General features: G+C 39.9%; 1 protein-coding gene across 6 annotated transcripts in view; it reads right to left on the bottom strand.

Annotated features, from left to right (window-relative positions):
• Positions 1-13,732, bottom strand: part of add3a (adducin 3 (gamma) a) — a 153,417-nt gene that overhangs the window by 31,242 nt on the left and 108,443 nt on the right. For all 6 annotated transcript variants that reach the window (XM_059336296.1, XM_059336305.1, XM_059336289.1 and 3 more), the window contains 2 exons: positions 1,683-1,821; positions 926-1,077 (listed from right to left, as the gene is read on the bottom strand). In XM_059336296.1, coding sequence (XP_059192279.1) covers positions 926-1,077; positions 1,683-1,821 — 291 coding nt within the window. The remainder of the gene's footprint in view (positions 1-925; positions 1,078-1,682; positions 1,822-13,732) is intronic.

Below are 13,732 nucleotides of genomic sequence, written 5' to 3'. Positions count from 1 at the left end.
TTATGAATGCGCTCCAGTTAACAACAGCTCTCTGAAGACGCTAATGATTTCACTGTAACTTTGTGTGGCTGCTCTATATACTGCTGATCTTTGTGAATTAAACTGTTTTGTGCAAATAATTATATGCAAATACCTCAGGAGTAACAAGATGCTTTTTTCACTCTTTGCGGAAGCTTTAAGAAATTACAAAGTTTGTTTTGGTCTTATTTTTGCAGGTTCAAAGGTCACAAAAGCCATATGATGCTTTTTGTGAATTTGTCTGGCAGTCTCTAAATGCTCCTGATCAGTTTTTAAAGAAATTGGATACTGTATACCACCTTGCTTTGCATTTTATTACTGGTTGCAGCTATCGTTGACATCACTGTATCCTATATGCTGTCTCACATTGTTCATCTTTGTATGTCGGAAGACTCTCTCACTGGTTGACATTTATTTATATATCTATTCTTGGACTTCTGCCTAAATACTTGTGTTTACACATGTGTAGAAACCTCAGCCAATATGGCCTGAATTCTCAGGCCTTCATACAGATGCAGGTCCTGAGAGTCAGAACTGAACTGGGCAAAAAGGCTTTTAAATGTTCTGCCCTGTCTACCTGAAACGATGTGCAGAAGGACTTGAAATTGACACATCTTGTAACTCAAGAAGAGAATTCAAGTCAATTTTAAAAGACAGAGAAACAAGTTCCATTGGATCTTGTGATTGCACTGTGTAATCCTGTAATCCAACTCTTGTTTTTCTTGTAGTGTGTGACTGTTTTTTATTTATGTCTTGTGCGTTTGGCGTAACCAATTTGCTTTTGTGCTGCTGTCTTGGCGAGGTCACTCTTGGAAAAGAGGTTTTTAATCTCAATGAGTTTTTCACCTGGTTAAATAAAGGATATTGATTGATTGATTGCAGTCATACTCTGGATGCAGCTACTTACTGTGATGTAGGAGTTGGCAAAGTGGGCCCAGCTGAACAGGTCCACCAGTCTGTAGAGGCTGGCCACTTTACAGCGTGTCAGCTTCTCGCCCTTCACCATCGTGGTGGATTCCATTGCGTACATGTCATTGATGGGGTTGACTGACCCCATACCTACACGAAGGAAAAAAATGTGTTAAAGAAAATGATGTAGTTGTAAAATGAGCCGTACTTTTTTAAAATTTTCTAACGACAGCAATGACAGCCGCACAGCACCACTGTCAACATCTGTCTTCATCTAATGATGTACCTGACACATCTGGCTCCACATGAAGCACACTGAGGTAAACAGCACTCCGACCTCTCGACTTTGTTTACCGCCAGCTCCTCTTACACTCACTCATTATGGGTATATGCTAAGAAAGAACTGAAGAACTATATTGCATTTGACATGTAATTTGGCATTAGTTGTGCATTCCTGCGCTGTGATTGGAAGCAGACTTCACATATGGACTCCTGGACAGAATTCCAAGATCAAAAACCCAGCGAAGTATGTGCAGCTCTTCCGGAGTCTGGGGTTGGGTTGTCTTTGAGTTTTTATGCCCTTAAGCACGCAAAGCTCATGTTTGGATATGGATCTCTCCTCTTTAAGTAATGATGCTGTGTTTTGTTTTTCAGTGCAGTGCAGAGCGGTTGCACCCTGGGCAATGGTGGCATGCTCTGATAAATGTTAGTGTCTGGTTCCCGGGGTAACGTGCCACAGCACTGTGAGCACTTACTGAGGGGGGAGGTGTTGAAGCCGGCCACGGAGCTGGCCATGAAGAAGTCAGCGATCTGTCTGAGGGCCAGCAGGCCGGTGGGGTTGTTCCCCTTCCGTTGCTGCTCCTGGATCAGACTCTCCAACTCCTCCTTGAAGGCCTGGAAGAGAAGACAAGAGAGGTAGAGTTGAGTGAGGAAATAATGTCACACCAGGACGACGCAATGTGGCAAACACTAGAAAATTAACCCTCAATTACCCTAAAATTAAAACATCAAAAAGGCTATTTGTACGTTGCCCCTGAGAGCTCACAGCGCTGCAACTTAAGACAACACATGCAAATACACAAAACACAAATTACCGTAAGAAAACATCTTCATCAATTTGACAACACAAGTGCAGCATTTAGAAAACACGCTGCAAAAACCACAACACAACAGAAGTGTTTCCAGAGGACACTTAAAAGTGATGCACATGTCTGGACATGCTTATGTTATTTCAAGATAATGATCATTTCATGTGATAACATTATAACGTGAAATTATCACGTTATTTCATGATAATGATATTTTCATGTTATAACGTGATATATAGTGTTAGCCCGTTAGTGTTAGCGCGTATCAATCACATTGCAGTGCACAAATCAAATAAATTAACGATAAACGTTTTAGTTGGTCTCTGTCCGAGTTGGTCTTGCTAGCCCGCTAACGGTAGCTAACTTTAGCACGCTAGCGCTAGCCCATATCAAATCATCAAATAAATTCATTATTTTATGTCTAAAATATAACAACAATATACACAACAACAATAATATCATAAGCGTGTCCAGACATGTGCATCACTTTTAAGTGTTCTACGGAAACACTTCTGTTGTGTTGTGGTCTTTGCAGCGCGTTTTCTAAATGCTGCGCTTGTGTTGTTAAATTGACGAAGATGTTTCTCAGTTTGCTTGTGTTTTGTGTATTTGCATGTGTTTTCTTAAGTTGCAGCGCTGTGAGCTCTCAGGGCCACTGAATATTTGGATTGAAATTTATTTCATGACCTTTAAACCATCACACCTGAAAACACACCAATATTTGTATGCTATACATGACAATCAAGCTAGATTGGTCACCTCAATCAGGTATTGTGCAGCTAAAACAGCAAAGAAAAAACTATTTATTTCATTACGAAGATGGAGCTTCAACTTCCTTAAACTGTAATTAAAAAAAAATTGAAAAGACAGCGAGAGATACTGGGAAGGGAACTGGGAAGGGATGAAAAAGTAACAAGATGTGAGAACATTAAGAGAGACAGGAGGAGAGGGAATAATGTGGATGGAGACGTGTTAATCACAGATTAGATGCTGCTCGGGTGTCAATCTGAATTGTCCTCAGACAGCTCTATGAAGCTGAATCAGGATAGGCCGGCTTCCCAAAAAGCTGAGTCCGGATTGGACGTCAGGCTGCCAGCCTGCGTTATGATTGGCTGTCTGACTGGGAGAGAGTGTGTTGCTAATCCTCATGTCCAGACTACAGTCATCTGTTGAACCCACAGACACAAAACAGTATATGCTAGCATGCTCTTATGCAAGAGCAGACAAACTCACAGCTGGCTGCGTTACATCATGTAAAGCACTGTATGATTTTATGCTTTCACTTTCCTTCAAAGCAAATCATCATGAAACAGAAATCACAAGACGTCTCAGAATACATGAAGATCAGAAGTGTCGGTTTAAATGTGACATTAAAGACACGTTACACTGTGAACCCCGTCTGCAGAGTGTAACAGCAGGCAAGATAATGCTGTTTATCTCAATAAGGCTGTTAACCTCTTAGGAGGCATGCTCACCTTTCCCTATAGGATAACGTCATTAAAGCTGTGACAGTACAGAGGTTACCCAGGTAAAAAAGGTACACTGAGGTACACCTCAAGTTAAATACACTGACTTACATGTGCAATTTATTAATGCGCTAAAAGTCCTATTATTTATGTATTTTGTATTTAATAATATATGATATGTAGTACTTAATAGGGCTGGGCGATATATCGATATAAAAAAAAATATCGATATATTTTTAAATGTGATATGGAATTAGACCATATCTCACATATCGATTTTTTTTTTTAATGTGCCCTTTATGGAGATTTGATAAAAAAAAAAAAAGGTAATCCTGTTCTTATACAGTATTTATGTTCACTTGAATAAACGGTTTCAATAAAACTGCTTGTGAAATGTCATATTTGACTTTGACAGAACATTTGCTCTTTCTTTGCGATAAAAATATCGCAATATATATATATCGTATATCAATATTCAGCCTAAATATATCGGGATATGACTTTTGGTCCATATCGCCCAGCCCTACTGCTTATAAATTTATTGCATTCCTTACTGTTTTTTCTTATGCACCAATACACTATAGCAAATTCCTTGTATGTGAAAACCTACTTTCAATAAAAACAATTCTGATTCTACTTTTCAAAAAATAAAAAGAGATGTCTTAAATGTCAATAAAATATGCTTATCTTTTTGATGATGTTAATTCAATTGAAAACTATCCAAACACAGTTCATATAATATTCAAACTGATAAACTTTTTGTAAATATACACTCTGAATTAAATACTCCAATTTGATGCATTCTGATTTTATTTACATTTTATATAGCAACCTAACATTTTTAAATAAGGGTTGTATTCATACACTTAAAATATCTTTGAAATATATTCAGAATTCAATCAAAATGTAAATGTAATTAATTCAAATTTTATTGATTTTCAAGTGCACTTAAAGTAACAAGAAAATCTATTTCAAATTGAGACAAAGTTGAAATAAAGGACATTTGTAAAATAACTACATTATAAAAAAAATAAGTTGTACTTTAGTGTATCTTAATGGTGTTTAACTTGACTAAGATTGTAGTCAGTTTTGCAGATGGTCAGTTCTGGAGAGTTAATCAGCATCGAGCTGAACCATACTTCATATGTTTAACTTCAGGTTTCTGTACTTTGTGCACCGGTTTACACGGTTTATAAAGGCAAACTTCCAACAGTTAAAAATCACTGTTTTTCTGCTGCTGTCATCATAAAACTAAAATATCTGGGTGAAAATGTAAACTCAAACAACTCATGGCTCGACTAAAACCTTATCACCTGCACCAGCTCACTGGTCTGGATAATATAAATGATTTGTAGGACTGCAGCACTCAAACACAAGTACAGCCTCCAGTTCTGAGTCAGCTGTTAAGAATACTTTTCATTTTGGATTGCTTCTTTTTTCTGTATGCATAATATGAGTCAGACTGCCTTGTGTTGCAGTCATTATTAGATATTGGGCGGAAAAAAATTCTGAACATTTAATTATGTTTTATCCATCTGGTGCACCATCCCTTTCTTCTATTCTGTATTACAAAGATTTTAGGGAATTCTATCAGTGTAAAAAAATAGTCCTCAAAAAACAGTTTGCACAGATTGCAAACTCCACATAACATGTGACATTTTAGTCTGCGCTGTTGAAAACGCCCCTTGGAGAAAAAAAAATTAAGAGAGAGGCTCCCGATTAATTCACATTTGAGATCTGGTCTGGCAATGTCAGGCTGCTAACCAACTGGATCTGGTCTAAAATTTACTTCACCTCATCATGGAGTTAACAGACATTTTCTGACAGACTCTGAGTCCACTTTAACTTCCTGGTGGAAATTTAAAACCAGTGAAAGGAATCTGTGGCAAAATCAGCAGCCTGAGGGTGAAAATAGGCCATGACACTGTTTCCATGCAATGACTCCTTTTGCAGGGCAACATGTAATATGCATGCCTTTATTTAATCTCATTGCTTATGCAACAGTCAGGACATTCCCAATAGAGCTGCATCTGTGCACAACAACATCTCTGACACTTAACTTCCCCTTGTCTCTGCCCCCCGCAGCCCCTCATGTCACCCCACGGGACAGTCCATTAGTGTTATGTGAATAGAGTTAGGGCTTTTGGTTTTATGCCCTTTTGGGGGTGTTTTGTTCAAAGTGGAGCAGCCCCCTGTGTCACGACACATACAGTCCTGGTGCACTGCTGATTCTGAACCCGGGCCAGACATTCCTCAGTCCCTAATGGCGAGGTCGCTGTGGCAACCAGCCTGTTGCGGATGTCTGACAGTGGTTGGTCTGGGTTTTTTTTGTTTTGTTTTCAGTTGTTGTTTTTGTTTCTGGGCATTTTTGTTTCAAAGACTGTTGTGCCATCACATTGACATTGGAGCCGCAGTGGTGAAGACACAGTTTACTGGAGCCAGAGCAGAGACACTTGAACCCTCAGGCAGATCCTGACTCCACTAGAAAGGTCTTTGTTTTGGGTCTGTGCTGGGAAATTATTGCTAGCCTGACACTATAGGTCTATATACTATATGCTCTTACAATATGACAACAAAGATGAATGAAATCAGTTAGTACAGTACTAAACCTACATTAACAGATGACACTGACATACTATCATTAGTCAGTTGCAAATATGGTTTAACCTTAAAACATTCTGACAAAAGGTTTCTCAGTGGTTTATGGTATCAGGTGTACTTACAAACATATTAAAAGTTTACCAATTTTTGACTCCAAGAAATGCCCCATTTTCAAAATGGCAGCGCCAGGTCTTTAAAATGACCATTTGCATTCCTCTTTTGCCTGATACAGGTTTTGATTATGTAATAATCTAATTAGCATATTGCATGATAGATAAGTGATTACAAGTACAAATGTATATTAAAGCAATTGGTTACGAGCATATGTATGCGAAAATGAGTACAATTTCCCTCAAGTAATTGCATATTTCTCCTTTCTCATATTACTTTGCCTAGTGTTGGTGGCTTCCAGCCCACCTTGGATGCCATCATGAAAGGACATCTAATACAAAAAACAGCTGAGAATCCTTTCCGCAGATTATTTTTAGGGTTAGGTGTTTTTTCTCGTATATGCACCCGCCTACATCTTTGAAATTGAATTTAACAGTACTGCGTTCATTTAGAGTCAGTTTATCTGGCCACTCGATGAATGTAGGTCCTATACTTTCTCTCCTTTAAGCTCGGTTTTGGTCACCACCAATGACTAAGGGAAATATCTTGCAATTTAGCTGCTAAATGTTCGGCTATGTTCACCTGTTAATCAGTAACGCTGAAGTAAAAAGTCTACAGTGGACTGTTGGAGCTTATTGCAACAAAAACAGCTGCCTGCCATGGCTGGAAATGACACTAACTTAATCAAAACAGTAAAGTTGTGGTTAGAAAACACAATTTTACCAGTTTCAATGTTGTGTTTTAAATTTAATCAATTTTTAAAAAGTCCTCAAAATACTGTCCAATCAAGACTTGGATTGAAACCTATTAAAAAGCAAATGAGCATGACAGCACACACATTCATAAACACACACACACACACACACACACATTCATACACACACACACACACACACACACACACACACACACACACACACACACACACACACACACACACACACACTCTAGCAGGCATCTGCTCTACAATGTGTGTGTGTGTGTGTTCCCAAGAAGATTATGACAGCAGGGATTTGATTCCCATCATCTAAACAGATTAATCCCGGGGCATAAAGTGGATCGTATCATTAATATTTCGACAAACCCCCCACATCTGCAGCAAAAAAAACATCACACATCGAGTGTGTTTTTTAGCTGCTGTGGCGTGACTGCTTGACTCTGATCCCACTCTAACCCAACGACAAGAACATGAGCTGAACCTTCTAAATAACATTAGATCACTGCAGTCGCAGCACATTCACCTACTGAGTGAAGAATAACACAAACATCCATCATCTAACCCGCCAGATTAAAATCACTGACAGGCTACCAGTCTAAGCAGGTCCTTCCACTTACTGGAGGAATACAAATGTGATCCAATCAGAGAAGTGAGGAAGGGTTTCCGTGACTGCTCCAAATGGCAAAAGCTAATCTTTCAAAATGGAACTGCAGCGGTCTTCAGAGAATTAAGTCGACATGCAGATTGGAGCTTGGCCAGCACATCAGTGGACGAGTCAAAGTCTGAGAGTGGTGAAAGAAGTGGCCACTTATATAAAGAAACAAAAAGCTGGCTCGTCCGATTCTGACATTGAAATGTTTTGGACATTCTCTGTTGTAAAGCCAAGTGTTTATTGGTTCTCTTGGATGATCATTGCATCAGGACAGAGGCTTCCTGGAAATACTTTCCCACTATGGTGGAAAAAAAATGCATCTTTACATACAATTGAAACTTCTTCGAACTCTTACTATAACAGGAAGTTTCTAGTCTTCCAGGAGCTTGGGTCATATGACCTATAGAGAAGCTTCCTTTGTCTGGCTCAGTCATTGTTGCAAATGCAGGTGACACTTTAACTGTTGTACGTCATCGTGTGGGAACGGAAGACGAGATTTTTTTATGACTTTGCTGGAGCAACGCCGACCCTGCGTGTCTGTGCTTGTACCCTGATCAAAGAAGCGGTGGTTTCAGCATTACCTCACACTCACTCGTGTCATCATGTAAAATGAAACTATTATGGTTTGATCTGACTCACTAAAGCAGAGTTTAATTAATTGAATTGGAAAAATCTGGGTTTAGGTTCACACAGCAAACCAAGGCTTGAGAACAACAGCTACAACTAGCTTGTATCTGCTTCATCAGCCCAATATCAAATGGCCACTTTTGTTTTGTTACACCTGCGAACACTGTGTTTTGGGGTCATTTCCTGTAGCAGGTTAGGATTACATTGTCACACGGACAAAAAGTGCATCACAGTTCAACTGGAAGAACATACTGACCTGCATTTGTCGCTCACCAGTGATGACATCCAAGCTCAGATTGCAATATTGTCAACTGGACAAATAAACCACGAGTAACCTCAATGGAGTCCAAACAAAACTGTTCAGACAAACTTGCCGTGAGAAGACCCTTACCTAAAGAAGCATGCATGCAAAGATAGATAAAAGGCAAACACACACACACACACACACACACACACACACACACACACACACATTACCCTTAAAGCTTGTAGACACATATGCACACCAGGTGAGGCCTGTAATTTCAGCCACAGCCTCCCCAGTTACGTCAGCACAATGCTGCTCTTTCAAACTGCAGCGTGACAGTGTTACAAAGTAAGAGAGTGCCTGCCTGCGAGCTTGCCAAGACTATTGATTTCCCCCCATCTAACCTCAGAGTGTGTGTCAGTGAAATTGGTCCCAAACTACAGCTGCAAAGACTCCCTACTCTGCATAAACTCTCTGCCCTTTTTCTTGAGGGGTGCACTGGTTCACCTCGGCAGAAAGTGCCAGAAAATCCGAGCATGGAAGATAATTTTCACTAATTCTTAAAAGTGAAAACAATGGTCATCAATACATAAAGATGATACGTGTCATGCTATTGTTATGATGGAGAATTAGTCCGGAACCCCAACAGTGTGAAAAATGTCCCATTAGACCAAAGTACATAATACGCCAACTAACCCTCAAACCCTAACAAAACAGAAGCAAAAGGCCAATTATTATCCCCATTGGTAAACATTTCCCCTTTACCTTAACCAGAAACCAAATCTTATCTCTAAACCCCACATGACAATTTGTACGAAACTTAACCCAACCCTAACCATATCTCCAACTAGTTATCTCTGCTATGCCGAACCATATCCTAAGCCTTAATCCCGACCACACAGAAGGGAAACAGATATCGATGGAGAGACAGACTTCGACACAACAATGCAAAATTTCAGGAGGCAGGGCCGACTGATTGCAAACCATGAATCTTTCTTACTGCATTGAGTGTGTAATCTATTTTCGGAGCAATGGGTGTTTGTTTCTGGGTCAGACAAATGGGCTTTGATCTAGGGGACTATAGGGATTTCTGAATATTGGGCCATAGGAACAAGTGTGTCGATACAAGAGCTGAAAGATGCACCAATCCAACACTTTCTCTGTCAATACCATTTCAATACCTGATACTGTTTCCTTAACTCAGGATATTTGCCGATATAGAGTACTATTTCAATAGGACTTGAAATTTTTGATTTAATGGTAACTGAATCAGAGTCTGGTCTCGACTCAGTGAATGTGACCGACAGCGAAACCTGAAAACTGTAATTCATGTGGATTGGGCACATCATTGATGATACATGATCCACTTAATCAGGTCAGTATCTGCACTGATACTAATGCACCAGTTTCAGGAAAGAAATAAATCTTTACATTTATGATGCTTGGTGACCAAAACATTTCTGTCTCTGATTTTGAATAAAAAAATTGTGATTTCCGTTGCCAGATGGGGAAACCAGTGGAAAACTTAAACCCTAAACACCCAAAGGGATTCTTCTGACTTTTAGCCCATCCTTTTGAGGTTGCACATGAGCTAAAGTGGACCTAGTAACATTTCAGTATGTTACCCTCTAATCCCGGGGGCACTGCTCCACTGCTGGAGGTTTTGCTAAGTTCAGCACCCAAGAGACGTCGTGAAATGCCAAAACTGAAACACAGCCGTAGAGACATGGCTCTAAGGGGGGAGGCGGCGGTTTTAAAACAGTCTCTGGAGTAAGTTCAACCACTAATGTTCTACCAAACGAGACCTTCAGGACTTTAAAAAGAAAAAGGGAAAACATAATAGTGCATAGTCGTGACATTTGCCTCACATGAGGGGGTTCACGGCAGAACCCACCAAAGCACCATAAATTATCCACTTGTGTTTCCTGGCAAGTGGGGGGGAGAGAAGAAATGTGTACTTCCTCTGAAAACCACGGCACTAGCGCAAATGAGGCTGAGTAAATTTACCACTTGGCACCAATAAGTCATTTCTATGGATGATGAACAAACTGTGCCACGAGACGTGGTGAGGAGAAGAGAGAGGGGAGGAAAACTAACAGCAGGGAGAGAGCAGGAGGAGATGCAGAAAATAGAAGCAGCATGTGGAAGTAGAACTCAAATTCAATTTCATGTGATTTAATTTTCAAGCCTCTGAAGGCTTTTGACCTTTTGACTTTTGGGTCACAAATAGAGTCAAGGCAACCTAGTTCCCAACACAGAGAGAGAGAGAGGCTTAGTCGCAGAATTTAACACAAACAAATTAATATCATGATTTACCAACCGTGACATCATGAGACTTGGATTTGCAGCCAAATTCTGTATCAAAGCGCCTTCTCAAAATGCAACAGAAAACCACCTCAGTGTGCCTCAAAAACCACCTCAAGGCAAATTTCAATCCTTGCATGTCATACAAAACACCCTTTATATGAACCACTGTAACCACCAAAAGCCATCGCTTCCTTTCTCTCTCTTCCTTCCTCATATGACTTTAAAACCAAATAAACCAAGTAATATTAACACTAAAGCAGTAAAGCGAGGTAAACATAATTCTTTTTTTTTTTAAAGATATTTTTTGGCCATTTTCAAGGCTTTATTGATAGTGAGAAACAGAGTGAAAGGGGGAGACAGAGGGGAAGACATGCGGGAAAGGGCTCCGAGTCGGATTCGAACCCGCCCGCTCACGAGGACGGTGCCTCTATGGTACGCGCTCTACCAGGTGTGCCACCGGGGCGCCCCGAGGAAAACATAATGTACTGTATTATCACTTTAAACTTTAAAGGGTCAGTTCCTCCCAGAATCAAAAATAAATATTTTCCTTTCACCTGCAGTGATGTCAAAGTGGCAAAAGAGCACAACTCAACAGCCAGAAATCGAGACCCGGTTACTCAAGATCCACAGATCTTGTTATGTGCAGTTTCATGTAGGAACTACTTTCTTTCTAGTGTAGTTCCTAGTTACGAAAAAAATATTTCTGATTTTGGGGTACTGTCCCTTTAACCCATTAAGGCCTAAAGCGCCTGGAAAAAAATGCCTGGAAAACCTATGGGTGATTTTCAAATGACCCCCTAAAACCTGAAGTTTTTCTGGAAATTCAACACCTACTAAATAATAGATTTTTCAGCCTCTGTAGCAGATAAAAATGAAATTCAAAAAGTATTTGAGAGCTTATACCCGTGGCTTTCATACGAAGTTGAGTTTATTTGTCCAAACCTTCAATACATTTTTTTTTTAAAATCAACAAACTCAGCAAATGTTACATTTGTCTGAATAAAAAATCCTATGCATAATACTAATACATGCCCATTAGCAAGATGCAAACATGATATGACCACTGGAAGAACAAGACATTGTTCTCATTAGCCTACTCTAATAAAAAAAAAAATCATAATAATAATAATAAATAATAATAATACATTTTATATATTGCACTTTTCAGGGTACTCAACGACGCATAAAGTAATATAAGACATAAACAGTCATGATTTCTTATATCATCATCACAATCAATTAGCCTATTATTATTATTAATATTAATATATTATTATTAATAATATTATTATCTCCAGATGGCCACAAATCTGTCTGTTCTTTGGTGAAAATATGTTGTCTAAAAACATATTCCTCATTCATAAATGCGGGTCGATTGGTTCCGAGGGTTCAAAGTCCGGATCAGCAATTAAATGATCGCCGCTGTTTTCATCAGATCTCTTCCTTCACTTACTTCTGAGCTCCTCCGATATAGTCGTCTTCCGCCATGATTTATAAGTTCTGGAAAAGTCCGATGTTGCATTGCGACACTCCTGCATGTATTCTGATCATGTTCTGATGCATTTCATTGGCCAAGAGACCGAAAATAGGTGGAAAAAAATACAAATACTACAAAATGACATATCCGCTGTCCCGGCCTTAATGGTAGAGTGACGCAACAGCGCTCCCGGCTTTAATGGTAGAAATGTGGTAATGCTTTCCTGGCGTCAATGGGTTAAGGATACTGCAAATTAAATTTGTTTTTACAAATATGGACATTTTCATCTTTAAGGGTTTTAATTGTCATACACCGCGTTCCAAATTATTACGCAAATTGTATTTAAGTGCCATAAAGATTACATTTTTTGTTTTTCAATTAAACTCATGGATGGTATTGTGTCTCAGGGCTCTTTGGATCACTGAAATCAAAGTACAGACACCTGTGATCATTAGTTTGCGAGGTGCGCCCAATTAAGGAAAAACTACTTAAGAAGGGCGTTCCACATTATTAAGCAGATGACCATTTCCAAGCAATATGAGAAAGAATAAGGATCTCTCTGCTGCCGAAAAGCGTGAAATAGTTCAATGCCTTGGACAAGGTATGAAAACTTTAGATATTTCACGAAAACTTAATCGTGATCATCCTACTGTTAAGAGATTTGTGGCTGATTCAGAGCACACACGGGTTTGTGCAGATAAAGGCACAATGAGGAAGGTTTCTGCCAGACAAAAACATCGGATTAAGAGAACAGCTGCTAAAGTGCCATTACAAAGTAGCAAACAGATATTTGAAGCTGCTGGTGCCACTGGAGTCCCACGAACATCAAGGTGTAGCATCCTCCAGAGGCTTGCAGTTATGCGTTATTCTATCAGTTATTCTATCAGTTATTCTATTCGGCTACCCCTAACCAATGCTCACAAGCAGAAACGACTGCAGTGGCCCCAGAAATACATGAAGACTAATTGTCAAACAGTCTTGTTCACTGATGAGTGCCGTGCAACCCTGGATGGTCCAGATGGATGGAGTGGTGGATGGTTGGTGGACGGCCACCATGTCCCAACAAGGCTGCAACATCAGCAAGGAGGTGGCGAGGCATGTTTTGGGCCGAATCATGGGGAGAGAGCAGGTCGGCCCCTTTAGGGTCCCTGAAGGTGTGAAAATGACCTCTGAAAAGTATGTGGAGTTTCTGACTGACCACTTTCTCCCATGGTACAAAAAGAAGAACCGTGTTTTCCGTAACAAAATCATCTTCCTGCATGACAATGCACCATCTCATGCTGCATCTCATGCTGTCATACTACCTCTGCATCATTGGCTGCTATGGGCATAAAATGAGAGAAACTCATGGTGTGGCCCCCATCCTCCCCTGATCTCAACCCTATTGAGAACCTTTGGAGCATCCTCAAGCGAAAGATCTATGAGGGTGGGAGGCAGTTCACATCCAAACAGCAGCTCTGGGAGGCTATTCTGACATCCTGCAAAGAAATTCAAGCACAAACTCTCCAAAC

The sequence above is a fragment of the Centropristis striata genome, chromosome 1 (assembly GCF_030273125.1).
Source record: "Centropristis striata isolate RG_2023a ecotype Rhode Island chromosome 1, C.striata_1.0, whole genome shotgun sequence".
Classification (NCBI taxonomy): Eukaryota; Metazoa; Chordata; class Actinopteri; order Perciformes; family Serranidae; genus Centropristis; species Centropristis striata.
This window is presented reverse-complemented; position numbering and strand designations above follow the sequence as displayed.